This window comes from Strongylocentrotus purpuratus, unplaced genomic scaffold (assembly GCF_000002235.5).
Source record: "Strongylocentrotus purpuratus isolate Spur 01 unplaced genomic scaffold, Spur_5.0 spur5_scaffold_9, whole genome shotgun sequence".
NCBI classification, from domain to species: Eukaryota; Metazoa; Echinodermata; class Echinoidea; order Camarodonta; family Strongylocentrotidae; genus Strongylocentrotus; species Strongylocentrotus purpuratus.
The window spans coordinates 33,796,735-33,818,488 of NW_022145615.1; the positions used below are offsets into that span (position 1 = coordinate 33,796,735).

General features: G+C 35.8%; 1 protein-coding gene across 2 annotated transcripts in view; it reads left to right on the plus strand.

Annotated features, from left to right (window-relative positions):
- LOC577182 (amoeboid myosin I) overlaps window positions 1-21,754 on the plus strand; it is a 79,350-nt gene that overhangs the window by 15,698 nt on the left and 41,898 nt on the right. Inside the window, exons 6-16 of one of the 2 annotated variants that reach the window (XM_030976264.1) lie at window positions 2,163-2,340; window positions 5,624-5,786; window positions 7,740-7,843; window positions 10,266-10,398; window positions 10,958-11,154; window positions 11,866-12,033; window positions 14,738-14,821; window positions 15,442-15,609; window positions 16,254-16,339; window positions 17,721-17,802; window positions 19,037-19,087. In XM_030976264.1, the coding sequence (XP_030832124.1) occupies window positions 2,163-2,340; window positions 5,624-5,786; window positions 7,740-7,843; window positions 10,266-10,398; window positions 10,958-11,154; window positions 11,866-12,033; window positions 14,738-14,821; window positions 15,442-15,609; window positions 16,254-16,339; window positions 17,721-17,802; window positions 19,037-19,087 (1,414 nt within the window). 2 annotated transcript variants of the gene reach the window in all.

Genomic DNA, 21,754 nt, shown 5'->3' on the forward strand with positions numbered 1-21,754 from the left:
TCAAATTGCTTTTAATCACTCATGCGTGAAACATGCATCACGTGAGTAGCATCGACTGAAAGAGGAGACTCTAAGCTTTCCAAATATGTATCATCTATTAATTATGGTTGTGATTAAGTTATGATAAAACATCGATACTTCTCGGTTTCGTTTTTTCTGGGACGCACTGTATTGTTATTTTGATATATTTGATTATATAGGTGGTAATAAAGTTAATCATGAGCTCTTGTATGGGCAACGTATGTCAAGATAATATTCATTCTGGATTGTTCATCTTGCAGTAGAAATCATCTTCAATAAAAACCACAACTCTAATTTGCACATAGTGACCTGTGTTAAGCAGATGGTATTGGGCCTACCTGCCTCGATTTCCTCTTCTTTCTACATGTATGCTCATAAATCAGCCCCTATACATTTTCTACCCAAATCGTTCGAAACATGTCATTTATTTGTAATCTTGAACATTCAGTGTAGTTTTGTTGGATTCTGTGAGAATTTCTTTTCAATCATTACCAGAACTCAAGCTTATCTTTAAATCAATATAGTTTATAATGTGATATTAATAAACGTAGCATAATGTGTACTCTTTGATTATATTGGGGGGGGGGGTGTATAATATACAGCAAGATACAAAAGACTCTATCTGAAAAGAAAGTTAAATAGATAATCATCCTTTACTCATGATAAAGACTTTAGCATGAAGGTTTTGTTTTCATTTTCCCCTGATAGCTAGTTTCATCAGTTTTTATCTCTTTTGATGTGTTAATTTATGTCACAAAAGGATACAAGTGTAGCCTTCCGAGTATTTTATATTCATTTAGCCTTTATATGTAGAAACATATACCCATAAAAGTTAATTTGTGTAAATACCGTATTTTAAAACTACTTTTAGGATAATATTGAAATTAGTTGACTCTATTATCTTAGATGTTGACTCAGTGCAATGTGTAAATTAAAATCAGGTTTAATATTAACTTTTAATCATGCAATACATATTTGACAGCCATCAGCATCATTTCCCCTCTCTCTCTCTCTCTCTCTCTCTCTCTCCCACTCTTTTCCTCTTTTCCTCTTTCTTACCCTTCTCTCCTCTCTCTTACACTTCTCCTTTTCTGTCTAGACCTTGTTTCAACAGTTTTTTTGTATTTGTATTAGTTAATTGGTAAGTGATACTTGTGTATTAAGATTAGACGTTTATTAATATAAGTGTGGTATTAATGAAGGAAACATGACATGGCTCAAAATCTAGGTCTGGACCCCAAAATTTCAGAATTTCTACCTACATGTAAGGCTCAATACATACACTAAAAAATTTAGTCCGGACCTTTAACAAGAAAAAAAAAAGGTCCCTGAATGTGGTTTTAATTATATGAAAAGAATGTGGTTTTAATTGAATGAATACTTTGTACACAAGGCCACCTATGGCCTTTATGAGATCCACGTTCATGTACGTGTTAATTGGGTCAATAAATTTTCAATGGAGCAAATCTGTGACTAATTTAATTAATGATTCATGAAATTAGGTTTGTTGTAAACAGTAAACAAGTCACCATAGGAATATAGATGTCTGTCTGGCACAACATCTGATGCTAAGCTTACTGTCATACTATATATTTTATCAATATTACACTGTATAAACCATGAATCTGTACAGTAATACACATGATGGATTTGTTGGTTCATGATAACGCGGACAATCTTAATGTAATGCCATTATGTAGGGATTTGTATTTTATCTATAAGTGCAATGAAATACAAATTAGTAGGGATGTAGAAATCATAGGAATTTATTTGAAAGGAAGCCGGATCATCTTATGTAAATCAGTTATTCATATGAAATTATATATTCCCTGTAGTGTATTTTCATGTCTTGAATCTTATTAATTTCATAACCATCCTTCATGTGTGTATTAAAAGCAAAGTTATATGGTAGAAATATAAGGTAGCTTTAATAGCAAAATGTATTGGCACGACAAGATGTGTCCCTAATGCAGAAGGTGTAATACATATAGTTGGTCGTTTTTAGTCTATTCAACATTATCATGGCATTTCTGCCATTACACTTGTCAGCTTACAAGGCACATTCCTCACTTGAATAACTTTTTATTCGTTTAAAATAAATATCCCAAACTAACTAAAATGTTTTTAACTTTGCTGTCTAGTGGAGAGAGTGGAGCTGGAAAGACCGTCGCAGCCAAGTATATCATGGCGTACATCGCCAAGGTTTCCGGGGGAGGAGCTACTGTTCAGCACGTCAAAGAAGTCATTATCCAATCAAATCCGCTCTTAGAAGCCTTCGGTAACGCCAAGACAGTGAGGAACAACAACTCGAGTAGATTTGTGAGTATTGACTTTTTCTTTAACAACATGGCCTCAAATTGAAAAATTCTGTAATTGTATGTACATGTCAAACCTGCTTTAGTGACCACCTGTCTACAAAGACCACATTTTTTGTTTCCCTTGAAAATGGTGTCTCATTGAAATATGTACTTAGGAACCTGGACATAAAGACCACCTGCCTATGAAGACCACTTTTCTTGTCTCGCTTGGGTTGTCTTTATAGACAGGTTTCACTCTACATGTAAGGAATTTATTATTAGCTAAGATGTTAGCTGTTCAGAAACAAAAATTCATTTCATTTATGTGAAAGTATGAGAGTAAATGTCAATATGGCTCTTAGCGATGATTTATTTCTTTTGAAGTGTCCCTTGCAACATTATCTCTTCTTGATCTGTACTATTCCATGAAAGAGAAACAGTTTTTTAATAGCCATTGTCATGAGTGTTTTGAATCTTATTTTCATGATCCTATGTACATGTACATTGTACATGCATTGTGTTGAAAAAATTGCTTTAAAAAAATTAGTCCCTTAAATCAGAAAATCCTCTCCTTCCCCCAAAGAAATGAGCCTTATTCCTCACTTCTGTCATTATTATGTGATACGTCATTAACATACATTTTCTAGATTAATTGTATATATCCTAGACTCTTCGTCTGTGATTCCCTGACTCTATAATTATAGAAAAATGCATAGTATCCATTATATACCTCACTTAAGTAATCCAGCAATCTGATTGGTCGAAATTGCATTCATAAACTTTAACTGTTCCCGAAAATTCCCGGTAACCATGATTAAAAAACAGTTCAAAATCCCAATAACCATGGTTATTGGGAAAATAGGTCAGTCTCCATGGTTACCCCATAGGTTTACATGTTAAAAAATGGTCTGAGCGATCGAGGATACCGTACGTGTGCGAATAATTGGTCGGTAATTTCAATACAATTGAATCTCGATCGATCTTACCGACAATTTTATCTTGCGTGGTTGACATGAAGACGAAAATAAACTTCCAAAAACAAAAAAAACAACATCTGCCGATAGATCTTGATCTAAGTTCGTGCCAATATACATTGCAAAAGTAAAAGAAGGGCCCGTTTAATGGAGCAGCGGCGAAGCATCGACCACGCGAAGCCGTTTTCAATTCATTTTAATGTATATATTAAAGAAAACTACTGTATAAGGTGACAGAGCGCGCTGGCCGAGCGGATTAAGGCGCTGGTTGTAGTTACATCACCTTTTGTACGCAAGAGATCGAATCCCATCTTCGACAAAGTTTTTTTTTCTTTTTTTCTTTTTTTCTTTTTTTTTGGCATATAAAAGTATTAATGACTGCTTTAATATTCGAGAAATAGTTGTTTTTATACGCTCAAGGGAAGGTTAGAATTGTGCTATTACCCGAGGCGTGCCGAGGGGAATAGCCCAATTGTAATCTCAAAGCAGTCATTAATACTATAATGAAACCAAATTGACATCTATTGATAGCATTAAAAAGATGATCAGACCTATACGTGTCAACATATAATATACTTGTACATTATTTATAGCACTTCACATAATTATAGCTGTGAAGAGGGTGTAAAAAGATAATGATACAATAAAAACTGTTCGTTCGTGTCTCCTTAGATCAAGATTAATGTATCTTGATCTTCGGAGTAGTTGCTACAACCGGCCGTGTCAGACACGTTGCCCCGGGGTGCGAAATAGGACTCTTGTAGCGTGCCCCCACTTAACACAATTATACAATAACAATTATTATATACCTCACTTAAGAAATCCAGCCATCTGATTGGTCGAATTGCATTCATAAACTTCAACTGTTCCTGTAAAATTCCCGGTAACCATGCATAAAACATTTAATATTTTTAATAACCATGGTTATTAAAAAAATAGGTCAGCCTCCATGGTTACCCCATAGGTTTACATGTTAAAAAATGGTTTGAGCGATCGAGGATACCGTATGTGTGCGAAGGATTGGTCGGTAATTTCAATACAATTGAATCTCGATCGATCTTACCGACAATTTTATCTTGCATTGTTGACATGAAGACGAAAATAAACTTCCAAAAACAAAAAAACAACATCTGCCGATAGATCTTGATCTAAGTTCGTGCCAATATGCATTGCAAAAGTAAAAGAAGGGTGCTTTTGCGAAGCATTCATCACGCCGAAGCCGGTTTCAATCCATTTTAATGTATATATTGTACAAAACTGCCAAGCATGTGAATAGCGCGCGATGGCCGAGTGGTGTAAGGCGTTGGTGTAAGATTCATCACTCATTGTACGCAAGGGTTCGACTCTCACCTTCGACAAAAAAAAAAAATGTTTTTTATTTTTTATTTTTTAGTCTATTTTTTTTCGGCATATAAAAGTATTAATGACTGCTTTAATATTCGAGAAATAGTTGTTTTCATACGCTCTCGGGAAGGTTACAATTGGGCTATTCCCCTCGGCAAGCCTCGGGGAATAGCACGATTCTAACCTTCCCTTGAGCGTAATAAAACAACTATTTCTCTCAAAGCAGTCATTAATACTATAACATTACATTTAATTAAAAGAATGAAGCGATTAATTTTACACTCATGCTACAGGGAAAATATATATTATAGATTATATATATTATGAATCAATTGATTTGGTCGATCCAGGTTGACGGCACAAACACACTAGACAGAGATCCTAATACTTACAGAGCTTGGTCTTGTTGCTCTGTTCGCCAGCAGTTTAAGGATATGGAATCCCGCAGCACATTACTCACAAGAGTTCTAACAAGCCAAAGTTATACAGAAAAAATAACATGAATGGTGATAAAAAGAGACAATAAATATATTCTCTGGCTGGCAACTTTCAAATTCCTGGGGCCTAAAGGGTACCAATCACCTATAAAATATGATTTGTGGACAGCTATAGAATGTATAAAAATCAACCTCAAAAAAGCTTTATTGGTTTTCTATGGAATAATGGATAAGGAGTATGACAAAAAATGGCGTACACAAAACCAAATTCTGACTTGGGTTCTGCGATGGATGTTCTGCGTTGAGTAGTCTTCTCACTTGTCGCTTTTATGTTTAAGAGAGAATGTAGTTATTTACACTTGCAAAGTTTCTTTACAGAAGTAATTTTTGAAGCTCATCCAGTCAAACCTGTCTATAGTGACTGCCCAAGGGAAACACAAAAATTAGTCTTTGTAGACAGGTTCCTTTAGTACGTGTTTCAATGAGAAACCATTTCCAAGGGGAACAAAAAATGTTCTCATTATCTCATGTACTCTTTCTTTCTATCCAGGGGAAGTATGTAGAGATCCAGTTCACCAGAGCAGGAGCACCTGATGGAGGGAAGATAACAAACTTCCTGCTGGAGAAGTCCAGAGTGGTCAGTCAAAACACTGATGAAAGGAACTTTCATATCTTCTATCAGCTCCTGTGTGGGGCCAACCATCAACAAAAAGGTGAGATTACGGGTGCTCCAACATTTGCTCAGGTAACAATTTCTCTGGGATTTATTCATCAAAGATATTCTAAGGTTTATTATCATGGGGGGGGGGGGGGGCAAGTTTGCTGCATTAAAACGCTTGTGAACTGAAGTTATAGACCGGGTTTCTCTTATTTTCAAAAAATTCCAAACAAACTTGCTTCATAGACTTGTTCTCCTTGAAGCATGACTATATTATACTTTTTGTATGTATTAATAGCATATATGCTCTGCTAAGAAATGATATAACATTGGTATAACTTTACCATTTATCCTTTGAAAAAGCAACATTGCATAGTAATTTCACTTTCAGCGAAAGTCGTTAAATGAAAAATTATATGCATGATGGTTAGTTTCTACTGATTGCGATGTATCACTTACTCTTGCTCTTGCTCTTGAAACAAGCCCCACCCCATTGCATAAATATTGATTTCCTAAGAAGTCTCATATCCATAAATGCAAGATCTAAAATACATGTATATATGTGTAATATGTAAGAAAAGAGATAGCAGTAGCAGTAAGTTCATAGTTTCTATTGCTTTCTTGTGCTTAAATGAAAACTAATTTCACTTTACTTTTATGCCAGCCCATTGCACAAACATTCTTTACCATTGAAGCTGCATTTTGTTTAAATAAATAAAATGATTAGTTATGCATTTTCTTCTTTTACGGTTTAATTGAAAGATTAAATGAAACACTGTATATAAAAATGCATATATATACATGTCTGATTTAGCACAATAAATATGTGATGAACGTAAGGATGATGTGATGCAATGTATTCTTTCATATCAGTTTGTGAGAAAATTTGTTTATTTGTTTATTTTATTCATTACCTAAGCAGGCTTTTCATATTCAGAGTTGTTATGAGTCAGCTGTCCGGTAACACATTATCTATATACAACGAAACTTTGCACTTCCATCTACTGTACGTTCAGTTTTGGGTGAAAATATATGATGCGCGTAGATTAAGGAAATAAATTTGTCTTTGTTGAAAGGAAAGTGAAATTAATTTACATTTTTTTCCTTTTATGTTTGTAATATGAGGCATTCTTGTGGTCAAAGCAATTGGATGAGAATGGAAAGTGGTTCACTTTCAGTTCAAATTCAGTTTCTTTTTCTTCTAAAGTCGTGCAAAATACACTTGAATCATTTGCAATGGCTTTTACATGTAGCTTTGTAAATCATGTTGCCCTTGTTCTTCCTCTTTTTCCCTTTCGCTTAAAAAAAAAAAAAAAAAGAATCTTCATGATGAACGATTTTTTTTCTCCATTCAGCCATTTTTCCTTCTGCCGTGTGATAATTGTCAGTTATTTCTCTTTGGCTGATTTAGTATTTTCCCAAATTTTTCATGTTATTTTGTGTCATTTTTGACATCTTAAGTCCCTTTTTTTTCTTCTATATATATACAAAGTAGCATACGTGTGCACAATAATTGTAGGTATTATTGAAGTTATTGTCTGTGAATTTGTTTTTTAAATGGTTCAGTTTTACATGTACAGCGTATAATATACAAGAGATCTTTTTGATATCAGAGTGTCTGTATGCTAACAAAGTGTAATCGTACTTGTATCATCACTACCAAATGGTTTTTCCATTACATGTATCTCCTCTCTGTTTCTTTGAACAGTGACCTTTTTTGCAATTTAATACACTGATGGACATTATGTATGTTTAAAATATGATATCAATAAATCAAATCACATCAAATCAAATCAAACATACCTGTACATTGCTGTTATTTACATTATTAACAAATGGTCATACTGAAGTTTACTGAACTTCTTATAGAAGTAGACCTTGCTGTACTATTCCAAATCAAACACTTTTTACTCATTTCACTATCTCTTTTCTCTGAATTTATTTATTTTCTTCTGTTTTCCTTTTGAAAAATTTAATGAAAGTGCTGTTTTCTTCTTATTTTTGTTAGAGAATCTTGGTCTGACAACACCAGACTACTACTTCTACCTGAACCAGAGTGGATCATACAAAGTGGATGGGTTAGACGATGTCAAAGAATACAAGGATACTCTGGTATGTATTTACAACACTTGATTATGATGATGTATGATGATGATTGACTCAATGTCAATGATTTGAGTGAATCATATTATACGTCCTAAATATTTACAAGGTGAATGGCTTACTTGATACTTGATGAGGTCATCCCTGAAGCAGCTTTTCCAAGCTATACATTGTGTTTGTACATGAGTGCAATAACATGCTGGAATATTGGAGTGAGATTGACACGTTTTTATCTATTTACATGTTTTATTTGAAGCTATCTTATGGTTGCAAGAGTTTTTCATTCAAGTTTGTTAAACATCATTGAAGGATATATTTGTAATATCATAAAAGATTGCCCATAACAGATCTGCCAACCAGTACGATTTTTAGAAATAAATACGATCCTCAATTTCCTCAATAAAATGTCCATTCTGAACTGTAAAGTTTCCTACAAGCATCTCACATCGGCAATTTGGGGATGTTCATTGGTTCATTGAAAACACCAGTCATGACGAAATCATGCATATTCAACCAATGATCCATAAAAAAATTAATCCGCATATCAGTCCATGTTTAAGAAAAATAATACAGTTTTTGTCAGTAAAATACAACTTTGGAAATTAAAGAATACAGTTTTTGAACTCCAGAGATCGGCAGGTCTGCCATATTAGTTGAAGGAGAAGACAAATGTTAGGAATATGGCACTGTTATGGAGAGCTGTAACTTGTGCTTCAGCTGTTTTGCAAGAACAATTAGTCATCTTCTTAATTTAAACAGTACATGTCCACTCACCTTCCCCTTCAGTCCTTGAAAGACGCACATAGTACTTGTCATTTTATATCCTGGATACAAACTTAAGTGATACTAATGATGGTGAAGAGTGGATGAATAATGATGATATCATTTGGCATTGTATGTGGTATGAGACTGAATTGTCATTGACTTTATAACCACACAGTCTCATATTCTTTCCATCGTTGGTCACTATTTAACAGGAAAAAACTTTTAAAAAAATTTCGGGGGCTACTTTTCAAGCTTGCTTGCATGAAAATAACTCTTTAATTTGTTTTGCATTGAACTCTATGCAAATTTTTTTGGGCTCTTTTATGACTTTCGGGGGCTTTTTTTGGCATTTCAGGGGCTAATTTGCCCCGAACCTTGTGTATTTTCAGACTATTCACTAAGTATGTATGCCTTGTTTTAGATGAAGAGATGAGTCCAGGTGTGAATTTGAAGAGGGAACAACAACTCTCTACATTGTGCAATACTCACATGTACATAAGTGAAATTATGTGTCTCATGATGTGCAAAAGAAACTGCATTTAGTATACATGTTCCTTTGATAAGTTTGATACAGCAATAAATTTAGAATTTGAAGAGGGACAACAACTCTCTACATTGTGCAATACCCAGTATACATGAACATAGGTGAAATTATGTGTCTCACATGTATGTGCAAAAGAAACTGCATAGCATATACCTACATGTATGTGTACAAGTATGTATGCCAGAACAAACATTATTATTTGTTCAATCCTGGTTTGGCATGGTTAGGGATATCTATTTTTCCTCAAAGTACTGCGAAACCTGATATTACATGTACAACCACATGGATAGGACCCAGTTGTATTACATGCACCTCCCATATTTGAGATTACCCCTTGAGTGTTGGCATGTGTATGTCAGTGTATTGTGGTGATAAGCTAAACACAATTGGAAAATTTAATCCTTTGATCTTTGATTTTTGGCAGTGAGTTTAAAAGTTCCCTTTGATATTTGAGTATAGATGTATGCTTATGTTGGTATTCCTGATTTGCCTATGAATCATGCTGTTTCAGATAAAAATAGTGACAAACTAGTGACATAAATGGGCGGGGGTCAAGGTCAAGAGGCAGTTCATAATTTCATATATTTTTTCTAATAACAATTATAGTAAAAATAACAAAACTTTCTTGAAATTATTGAAAGATTAATTTTCCTGAACATTTAATAAGTTTAACTATTGCAACGTAGTAGTTTATAGAATTTTATTATGAAGTTTAACATGAACTATTTGGTTTCTGTCAGATTGATGATATCAGTCTACAGGAAAATCTTTCAGGTCTCCGACTAAATGCTTAAATCTCTCCGAAAGGTAGACGGTAGTTGGTTCCCAAGTGCAGGAGGTTACAATTCGCAAACACCAGACTTGGTGAAAATACCATGAATGGGTGTATAAGTCTTGCACACAGTACACATGTAGTCCCATCAAGAAATGCCCTGTAGTCTCTCAGAGAGTATTTGGGTAAGGGAGGCTAATCCTGGTGATTGACCACACCTGTTATTGTGTATAAACACCCAAATGGTGTTAAATTCCCCATGGAAGCCCATAACTATGTGTCTTCAAACCTACATTGTTTACATCAGTCCAAATTAAAAGGTTTGTATTTGTATTTTTGTTCTTCTTCAGAATGCCATGTCTGTGATTGGAATATCCGAAGATGATCAAGAGAATGTTCTCTCCTGCGTGGCTGGCATACTCCATCTTGGAAACATTGTGTTTGTAGAAAAGGACAACTATGCTGTCATACATGATGATGAGTGTAAGTAGAGTATTGAGATATCAAACAAATCCAAAGTATAATCAAATAAAGAGAAAATTATTAGTGAAAATATGCACCATGAAATACAGAAATCATTAGATCGATGTTGGGTAATATTCCATGGATACATTTGCGAGTGATTTTCTTGAGATATGAACTTTGACCTTAAGGGGCAGAGCCTAATCTTGTTTGTCCAATACATGTAATAATAAATAAATAGTAATAATAATAGCCTAATAGTCCACTCCAAATTTGATTAAACCGAAACGGAAATTCTTTTTTGTACATCAAGATATAAACAATATGGTCAGTGCTATTGCTATTTGATTGTTAAACACTCGAAATGGTCTGTTCTAATACATGAACATTCTCCTTCTAGGTGCAATTAGGGTTCATTTTATCCTTATTGTAACTACAGTCAAACCTGTCTACAGCGACCGCCCAAGGGAAACAAAAATATGCTTGTTGTAGACAGGTGGTCTTTGTAGACATGTGGTCTTTGTAGACTTGTGGTCTCTAAAGCAGGTTTGACTGTATTTTCATCTTTCTTTGTAAACAGTTCTTGATTTCCCGTCCTACCTGCTTGGGCTGGACAAGGAAGCGCTACGTAAGAAGCTGATCAGCCGTCGTATGGACAGTAAATGGGGCGGGAAGGCGGAGCATATAGAGGTCACACTTAACACAGAGCAAGCAGCTCATACCAGAGATGCTCTAGCTAAGGCTGTCCATTCAAGACTATTTGACTTCCTCGTTAGTGTGAGTATGACCTTTGAACTCTGGTCATGTTTAGGAAAAAAGGGAGTTCCTTTCGTTATTGTATCTTTGCCTTGAAGTAGGACTAGTTATTATTACTACAATGAACTGAAGCAAACATTCTGAATTGTTTTGCTCAATGGAATGACAGGTTAAATCTTCAAAAATGCTGTTATAATTTAAAAATAATGGTTCATTTCATTGACTCTGTGCAAGAACAAATTTAATTTACAATGTTTTATGATATGATATGCAAATTATGATTTGAATTTTATTAATACATTCCTCTAACCACACACCGTAGCAATGTACCGGTGTATTCAGACTTATGGATATTTCTTTCCTGAACCTCTGTTGATCATGAACTATTTATATCGCTAATTATTCAAGGTAGCATTACATACTTGAATTGTTCCTATGTCAGGCAGGAATCAAGGAATATTTTGAGTCGTCAAGAGCACCTTTATGAAAGAAACACATGTTTGAAGACATTTGGAAACAACTTTATAGATATTTAGAAAAAAAACTAGTTTAGAAGCTGGCAAAGCTTATGGAGTGTAGAACTAATAAAGTCCATGGGGAAAACGTATGAATCCAAGTGCTTGTATGCATGACCTTGACCTTGACCTTGTACTAGTATTGTTCCATGTAGGTTTCCATGGTGACTGATTATTGACTCATTTTCTTACTCCTTCATTACCCTTTCAATCTCAGTCCATCAATGGTGCCATGCAGAAGCAGAAGGTAGAGATCACAATAGGAGTTCTGGATATCTATGGCTTTGAGATCTTTCAACAGAATGGCTTTGAACAGTTCTGCATTAACTTTGTGAACGAGAAGCTTCAGCAGATCTTTATAGAACTCACACTCAAAGCTGAGCAGGTGAGTGAAACATCATCACAGATTGATTTTTTTCTTCTCTAAAATCAACAAAAGGGCATTTTTTAATACCCTACAATGTATTAATGCGCACATGCTCAAATTATGTTCATAAAATGTGTTGTAGAGGTGTCGTGGTCAAGTGGATATGTCACAGGACTGTGGATCACAAGGTCGGCGGTTCGAGTCCCGCCACATCACTAATGTCCTTTAGCAAGACATTAATCTACATTTGCCACACTCGACCAAGGTGACGGAAGGGTATCTGGTAGGATTATTCCTTGAAATGCACTGTGCGCTGAAAATAGCCGCCGGAGCTAAAGCTAGGTAATAATTTCCAAAGCTCTTTGGAAGTGCACAGGAACATTATATCGTCCCTATTTTCACGAAGTGACGATAGTGAATGAAAATCGCATACAATTTACGTGCGGATTTTCCTCACTACCGACATTTTGTGAAAACAGGAACATAATATATAATGTGATATGCCCTATACAAGAACTGAATGTTATTATTATTGTAAGAGTTAAAATTAGACTCATTTCATATTTGTATTGGTTACAGTTACTATTTGTTTCTCTAGTCTCTTCTCTCTATCAGAGATGCCAACTAGTACGGATTTCCCGTAATTTCTACGGGAAATCGGCCGATTACGGGCGGTACGATTTTCATACCATAAATTCCGGATTTTGCCGATTTTGCCGATTTTCAAAATTAGCACTTTAAGGTTTAGCACGTTTAAGGTTTAGCACGTAGTTTTGACTATTGCAGCGCAGCCATCCTTGAATCCATGCATAGAAATCCCACAGGGCTTCCGATCGGACAATTTGTTATCTAGCACACCCCTTTCAGTGCATACATGTGCATACAACATGTGCTTCGCGAGCGGGGGCCGGGTGAAATACCTCTCTTGGCCGCGCCGCTACCGCCCGCCCAGCGCCAGGCCTCGCTACGCTAGCGCCGTGTACACTGTCGGATTTCTCACAGGCTGTCACAGCGTTCGTCGATTTTCGTCGACAATCTGAACTCATGTTGGTTGGATTTAGATATCAATCATCATGTCTTCCACAACTAAGAAGCGTGGCAAGAAGTTACAGACTTTTAAAGAAGAATACAGTAAGAAATGGAAATGCATCGTGTAACACCAACTAATGAACAGGTATGTTACTTTTATTTAACTTGTGCTATCGCGCTTGCCTGCGGGAGCTGCGCTTGCCAGCGTGCAGAAAAATTTGCGTCGCGCAGAAAATTACGGATTTTGTCTCCAAATTACGGATTTTTAGCCTTATGATTACGGATTTGTGCTCTGAAAGGTTGGCATCCCTGCTCTATACATATTCATTTCACATCATGTGCTTACACTTACATATTAATTTATTCAATTACTCAACCCTATTCCTTCCTCCATTCATCTCCTCTACATACCAAGTCTTGTATGTTCCTTTGTTCTCTTCTCATCTTTATTTATGAATCTTGTGTGAATGCTTTAAGTATTTCCACTTCTTACTTATCATTGGTTCTCTTCTCCTTTTCCTTTTGAATATTCAGTCTTACTCCCAAATCCTATTTTGCTATTGGTTTATGATGTATTTCATTTGGGTATACTTTGCTTAAAAATGTAGAGCATGTGGCTGCATAGGAGGCTATAATAAAACACATGCAGACCGGCACTGGACATGGTCTGAGATGGTTGGGTTGATTTAGGGCTCTGCTACTTTTATGTTGGAGATTTAGGAGAGAGGATTTAAGTGAGTTTGGCGCGGATCCACGGGCCCAATTCTACCGGCCCGGCTATGGCAAGCTCATTGTGTAAAAACTAGATAAACTCAGTTTATCAGAAAAACTGTGTTTATCAATGATAAACTCAGTTTATCAACTGATAAACTGAGTTTATCAACTGATAAACTCTGTTTATCTGATAAACTCTGTTTATCTGATAAACTCTGTTTATCTGTTGATAAACTGAGTTTATCATTGATACACAGAGTTTTTCTTGATAAATTGAGTTTATCAACTGATAAACTGATTTTTTCTGATAAACTGTGTTTATCTGTTGATAAACTGAATTTATCTGAGAAAAACAGAGTTTATCTGAGAAAAACAGAGTTTATCTAGTTTTTACACAAAGGGCTTGCCATAGCCGGGCCGGAAGAATTGAGCCCGTGGATCCGCGCCTGAGTTTGGCAGTGGTTTGTGGATGATAGGTGGTTTTGATTTATATTGGTGAGAGGTTATTTGTATTAGTTTACATTATTGATATTCATATTTCAATAGGTGATGCTGATGCACAAGGCTATTGAATATGTATGACTCATGCAGGTTTATTGAGTGGATTTGTGATTGTGTGAAGGACAAATTATGGAACTCGATATGAAGTGTCTAATTTCATATGATGAGGTGTCTATAAACTAGATGTACCCTATGTGAGAGATTGGGGTGTGGTGGGGCTCTACAAGTTGTTTTAAGTTTAATATTGGCCATTTGCTTTATGAAGGCTTTGTGCAAATTGTTGCTAGAATTTATAAATAGTTTATAGCAGTTTGATTAAAGACACTTTATAATTTGGGACAACATAAAAATCACTTGTGTAATGTAATTCAGAAAAAAAATGAAAAAAGGAACAAAGAGAGGAAAGGGAAAAGAGCACTTTATCGTGAGAAATAATGCCATCCTAACACATATTTATTTTAATATGATTTGATTTCAGGAAGAGTATGTAGCAGAAGGGATCAAGTGGAAGAAGATTGATTACTTCAACAACAAGATTGTGTGTGATCTCATTGAGAGCAAGGTATGGTATAGAGATGCATTTTTTACATCTTTTTATTAGACCCATGTTATTGTGAAGTTATGAAAATGGTTATGAATTGAGTTCACTTAACGCATTGCGAACAAGAGCTGGGTGGGTCCTATAGTGAGTGTATGGGAATAAAAGAATTCATTTGTTAAAATGGTGAAGTTATCTCGTACTATTCCAGAACATACTTGCAAATTTCAGAAATTTTATCAGAGGGGAAAAAATGGAAATGTGAGGGAACATCTCTTACAATGTATCAGTTGTGAATAAGTTGTTGTAGCTTTAACATGAATTAATTTATAGCCAAACAAAAATGATGGATTAACTCATTAATGGCTGTGGTTTACCAAAAAAAAAAGTGGACTGTTACAAGAGACTATGTCATATATGCAAAGTTAATGTATGACATTCTCCAAACAATGCAGCATTCCAAGAATTCCATTAATGGCAAAGAAAGCATTAAACACAATAATAGCAAGTGTGAAGAAACTAATATACATGAAGATAGGTAATAGAAAATGAAGATTTTTTTTTAGAATTCTCATGATAGTTTGGATAAACTTTTCTATCCATGATTCATTTATTGACCTCATTCTTTGATCTACCAACCCAAGGTACCTCCCGGAGTCATGTGCATCCTGGATGACGTGTGTGCGACCATGCATGCCGTGAGCGATGGTGCCGATGAAAAGCTTCTACAGAAGATGAACAGTGCCGTGGGAACGCATCAGCACTACGGGGTCTTGAGTGGGGGATTCATTGTACATCATTACGCTGGCCAGGTCAGAAGATTTTTTAGATTTTCAAAATCTTTTAAAACTTTTATTAATCAAATAATTTGTAAATACATCATGATAAAAATAATCACTGCATAATAATTACAAAAGGTAAAAACAAATGAAAAACGTCAAACAATACAGAAATAGTGGGTAACACGTCCTTTTCTACAGTGTATATCATAGGATATGTAATCAAAATGATTCTTCCACAGGGGATCATTTCTTACAGAGCATTCCTCAGGTCAGAAGATTACCCCACGTACATTGGTCCCCTGTAGTTTTGCTTCATGATGTTGCTGCATATCAGTGGCATCTACTCATCAGTACATGTATAGTTCACAACAAAAACTAATAACAAAAACAGAACAAACATTTTATCATTAAGTATTTGGCGTCGCTTGTGCCGGGGAGAGGGAAAAGCGAATTGAATCACTGTACACTTGGGTCTCTCCTCCCGGTATAACTAATTGGGGGGGGGGGGGGGGGGGGGTGTGCAGGCGAACCACTTCACTGGGGTTTCTTGCTTCTCTCATATGAATAGTGTTGTGGGTTCTTAATCTGCAAAGGTGGTGGCTATCCTCTACACTGGTTCTCCATTACAACTATCTTATCTTATATGTTCACATTGTTTTGTTTCCTCCATGTAGGTGCGGTATACAGTAGAAGGATTCTGTGAGAGGAATCGTGATGTACTCTTCACTGATCTCATCGAACTTATGCAGTCAAGTGAGAAGTAAGTTCAAATATGTACAGTCAAACTTGCTTTAGTGACCACCTGTCTACAAAGACCACCTGTCTACAAACACCACCTGTCTACAAAGACCACCTGTCTACAAAGACCACCTGTCTACAAAGACCACCTGTCTACAAAGACCACATTTTTTGTTTCTCTTGAAAATAGTTTGTCATTGAAACATGTATTAAAGGAACCTTTACATAAAAACCACCTGCCTATAAACTTCTTTTCTTCTCCCCTTGGTGGTCTTTTTGGACAGGTTTCACTGTAGTCTCATTTTCTCAGACATTATTTCAGTCTACACAGCTTAACTGCATTGTATACTTCCTGTGACTCTTGGCTCACTCTCTCTCTCTCTTTCTCTCTTTCTCTCTTTCTCTCTTTCTCTCTTTTCTTTACTCCTCCACCCACCTCCTCTGCCTGCCTACCTTAGGTCCTCTTCTACTCTCTTTCTCTGTCGGCATCCTCATCGTACAAAACGAATATTGTGTAATCTACCAAACTAAACCTTCTATGAATGTATTTTACCATTACTATAATTGTCTATGATTATTATTATTTCTTTTTGTAGATTGATTTTTTAACGTTTACCAATGAATAACAAATTCTGAATGGATAATAAATGATTGATTTTAATTTCAATTTCATATAAACATAGCATCCACTACACTGTCAAATTGTATTATGTTTCTATTGGAGAACACACTTCTTTACACTGCCCAAATTTTATCCTGGCATCTTAATTTATTTGACAAAGTACAAGTTTGTTTTGTCTTCTTAAAATTAAAAATGGGTTGAACGATATGAAGGTAGTTTGAAAACTTAGTGGTATCAAATTTGACTTAAGTTTTCTTAATAAGCTGTATCATAAAATAGCTCTAGTATTTTAAGCATCGTGATTAGGTCAAAACGCATCACATGACCTGCACCTTTTTGTGTGCATGCGAGATCGTGCTAAAAAAGTGCAGACAAAAGTATCATTGCAAGCTCCAAGATCGATATCCAGCGTAGCATATGTGTAGAGCAAGTAGCAAGGTCTTATCTTTTCATTTTCTACAACCAACATAACTCTCCTGGACTTTAACGTTAGATCTAGACTTTCATTGTTTTGATTTTCATGTGTCGCTATTTTATAAAACAAATAACGCACTTGACCCTGTTGTGCGTAATGTAAATGCAGTGGTACGCTCGTAATCTTCAGATGGTGCGCACTGTGAACTCGCCGCAAGCAGCTCGTGCACAGAGGCGGCACCAATTTAAAGAAACTTTGCGTGCACTAATGCATGCTGGGTCATGCGTTATTTGTATACTAACTTGCTGTGCTATGCAATTGTTTTCATAATCTAATGGCATGTGCTGTATTTTCTCTTTCTCACAGCTCGTTCTTCATGACCCTATTTCCCGAGAAGATCGCGGGTCAAGCCAAGTCACGACCCACTACAGCTAGCAGCAAAATCAAAGTGAGTATGACCGATATGGATTCCAATGCTTGCTCATTCATAACAGTACTTACACCATTTTGTTCTTTTAGCAATGCGATAATTCGTCCATCTTGGCTCCAAGCAGTTTTTACTTTAGCATTTGCCGTTGTAAAGTTATCCAAGACTTGAGAAGTCTGTTTGGTTGACACTTATACAAGGTTGAATCCAAGATATGTTTGTCCCTTACAATGGGAGCTCTACTCACAACACAGATCTGAAATGCATTGATGTGATGTTCTGATGATCATAGACGATGTCGGGTATTAAACAGTAGCACATCCACATATTGTGATTAAATTAATGTAAAGCAATTATATTAAAGAACCATACATCTACATAAATTATGTCTCAAATGCATTGATGTGATGTTCTGATGATCATAGACAATGCCATCCACATATTGCGATTAAATTAATGTAAAGCAATACTAAAGAACCATACATCTACTTAAATTATGTGACATGGACATCGCTAAGTTCAACTTTCAAGTTGGATGCACATACTGTAAAAGTACAGGCAAAATATAAATGAACTGTTTTTCCTACGTGATCTGAAGCTAACTGTATTGTTGTTTATTCATCTTTATTCAAGAAAATACATACAACATAGTAATTAAGATGTTACATAAAACCCAGGACCAAGATTTGAATTACATTGGATGCATCTCATGCTATTTGGTAGCCTCGGGCCAACAATCCAGTAGACAAACTGATGCAATGTACACCTCATTACATTCGCTGTATCAAACCAAACGAGACAAAGAGACCTCGAGACTGTGTTTTATCTTTGATTTGTTTGTTTCTTTGTTTGGTAGACTCAGGCCAACAAGCTAGTAGACAAACTGATGCAATGTACACCTCATTACGTCCGCTGTATCAAACCAAATGAGACAAAGAGACCTCAAGACTGTGTTTTACTTATGATTTGTTTGTTTCTTTGTTTGGTAGCCTCAGGCCAACAAGCTAGTAGACAAACTGATGCAATGTACACCTCATTACATTCGCTGTATCAAACCAAATGAGACAAAGAGACCTCAGGACTGTGTTTTATCTTTGATTTGTTTGTTTCTTTGTTTGGTAGACTCGGGCCAACAAGCTAGTAGACAAACTGATGCAATGTACACCTCATTACATTCGCTGTATCAAACCAAATGAGACAAAGAGACCTCAAGACTGTGTTTTATCTTTGATTTGTTTGTTTCTTTGTTTGGTAGACTCAGGCCAACAAGCTAGTAGACAAACTGATGCAATGTACACCTCATTACATCCGCTGTATCAAACCAAACGAGACAGAGATAATAATAAAATGAATTTATAACGCGCACATATCCAAAACTTTCGATCAAGGCGCGACAAAAAAAATGAATATGCAGATTACACAAACAGTTCAACAGATAATATTTCTACATGTAATTGAACTTAAATCGTAACTAAACAGGAATTCAAATCTTATATAAACATAAATTCAAATATAAACAGATATACATATACATAAAATAGTTCAACATATTATAGTGCTTTGGGTAATAAACATAAACATGAGATAAATAGATATGCTTTTATAGTAAAAATCTTACTACAGGTTAAATTGACTCATTGATAACTGCACTGTATAACTGCTCCGTAGTACAATGTAGCTCCTCAATGAATCTGCGATGACTGCGGTTCCGATGACTGTATGTACACTGTATACTTTTCTGGTGATGTAACTGGATTCTGGCGAGGGCGGGTTTGAGCCTACAACCATGAATAGCAACCCGACGTACGAATGCTTGAGATGAAGTAGTTTAGGTGCCAGGCAGGACCCAGAAGAGTAGTTGATGACTTCAGGACAAGAAAAAGGGCCCATTGAGTAGCCCAATAATTGCTGCACTATTTAATCCTCAAGTATTTTACAAAAGGGGAAAAAGAATTCAAAGCATGAGGCTCTCTAATTTTTCTTTTCCTTTTTCTTCTAAAAAGCTCATACCTAGAGTTAAAAATAGGTACAAGACATTTGTCCTTTTTAATTAGTTCTTTAGTCACTTTGCCCCAATAAAGGCTTAAGGATTCGACATGAAGAATTATGGGGAGGCTATAGAAACCTGTAGATGCAGATGGATAATGGCTGCACTAATCTACAGAGTTCTAATGGTAGAGAAGTTTCCTTTTCTTCCTATATTTGTAGAGAACAATATAAAGTATACACCATGCTTTGAGATGAAGTAGTTCTATGTTGATGGCGATGTTGGAAATCGGCGACTATAATGACTGGATATGTAGAAGATGGCGAAGATGTCTGTAGATGGTGTTGTTGAGAAGAAGAAGAAGACTGGAGATGACGAGAGGAAAGACTGTGTAGAAGCTCAAGGATCAGACATTAGTAGTGCAACACTCAATCCTACCAACGGACCCTGTTGAGTATCCGATAATGCACACGCGCGGTCCGCACAGCCATCCACAATTTTCCATACGTTCTTGTCATTGGCACAACTAATGATGGGACAGTTTATAGCTTACATAATAATGATGGATGCTGGTGATGACGTAGTTCTACGTTGATGGCAATGTTGGTAATGTCGACTAATAACATTGCGAACAAAAATCAATCCTGTCAGTGTGTATAGTAAAGCAAGTATAACTAGATTGCATGCAAAAAGTAAACTATAGGATATTGGGCAATATGTATTTTTATACACAATGTCCACCTGCTAAATACTTTCAAGATAAAGATATTTTTTTGTACGATTAAAAGCCCCCTCTTGAAAACAAAGATATATAAAGGTGCACCATGCAGTTTAAATCAGAGATGCAATAGGTGTATAGTACATGTATATGGAATACTGTCCCTTAAAAATACACTTGACCCATGCCAAGTTACACAAAAATTATAACAATGAATAAGAAGGAGACAAGAGCATGGTTTGGGGGCTACGGCCAAGAGGTCATAGTGGATACTAAAAGAACTAAAAAACTATCTGTGGGAAACACCATGGATAAACAACATTATCAAATAGAATGAAACGTAAGCTTACATAATAATGAAGGATGTTTGAGATGAAGTAGTTCTATGTTGATGGCGATGTCGGTAATGGCGACTTTGATGACTGGACATGTAGATGTAGAAGATGGATAGATAGATAGATAAGTAGTCCAATTTATAACATTCCTCATAAAAAATTTAAAGATAAAATACCATACAGTATCGCATACATATAAAGACAAAATAACATACATTACGAAGATAATCATACAATATAATATACATCATAAAGGTAATCTGGACAAAATATACGGAAAAGTGAGTATGTATGAAAAAGATGGCGAAGATGTCTGTAGATGAAGGTGTTGTTGAGAAGGAGAAGACTGGAGATGACGAGAGGAAAGACTGTAGAAGCTCACGGATCAGACATTAGTAGGGCAACACAGAATCCTACTGTGGGACCCTGTTGAGTATGGATAATGCAGAAGGCATAAATGAAAGGCTATGTTGAATCGTTTTGCATCCCGCAAACACTGTCTGCCTTTCTCTGTGAGGGCCATGCATCTACTTGGTCTTAGATTGATCAGTCCTTCGATTGCATTATCAGGGAGGTTTCGTCTATGCTGTGTGCATATGTGGGTAGGGTGTGTTTGTCTTTTCTGTTAATTGTCTATGCTTCAGATTACCTTCCCCTTCAGTGTGTTACACAGACACCGCTTGGCTACTTCGCGAGCTTGATGAGGCATATCGATAACAAATGTGAAAGAAAAAGTCAGCAAATCATACTTTACATTACACCAGTATAGAATCATATATATACTGGGATAACATACACTGCTATGAGGAAAAGTAGAGAAGATATTTATATATATACTCCTACTGCCCGGAAACAGGTTTAACACAGAACATTCCTGAATACGTACACACATTCACTTCGACTATTTGTTTCTAAACTTAAATGAGAAATTGT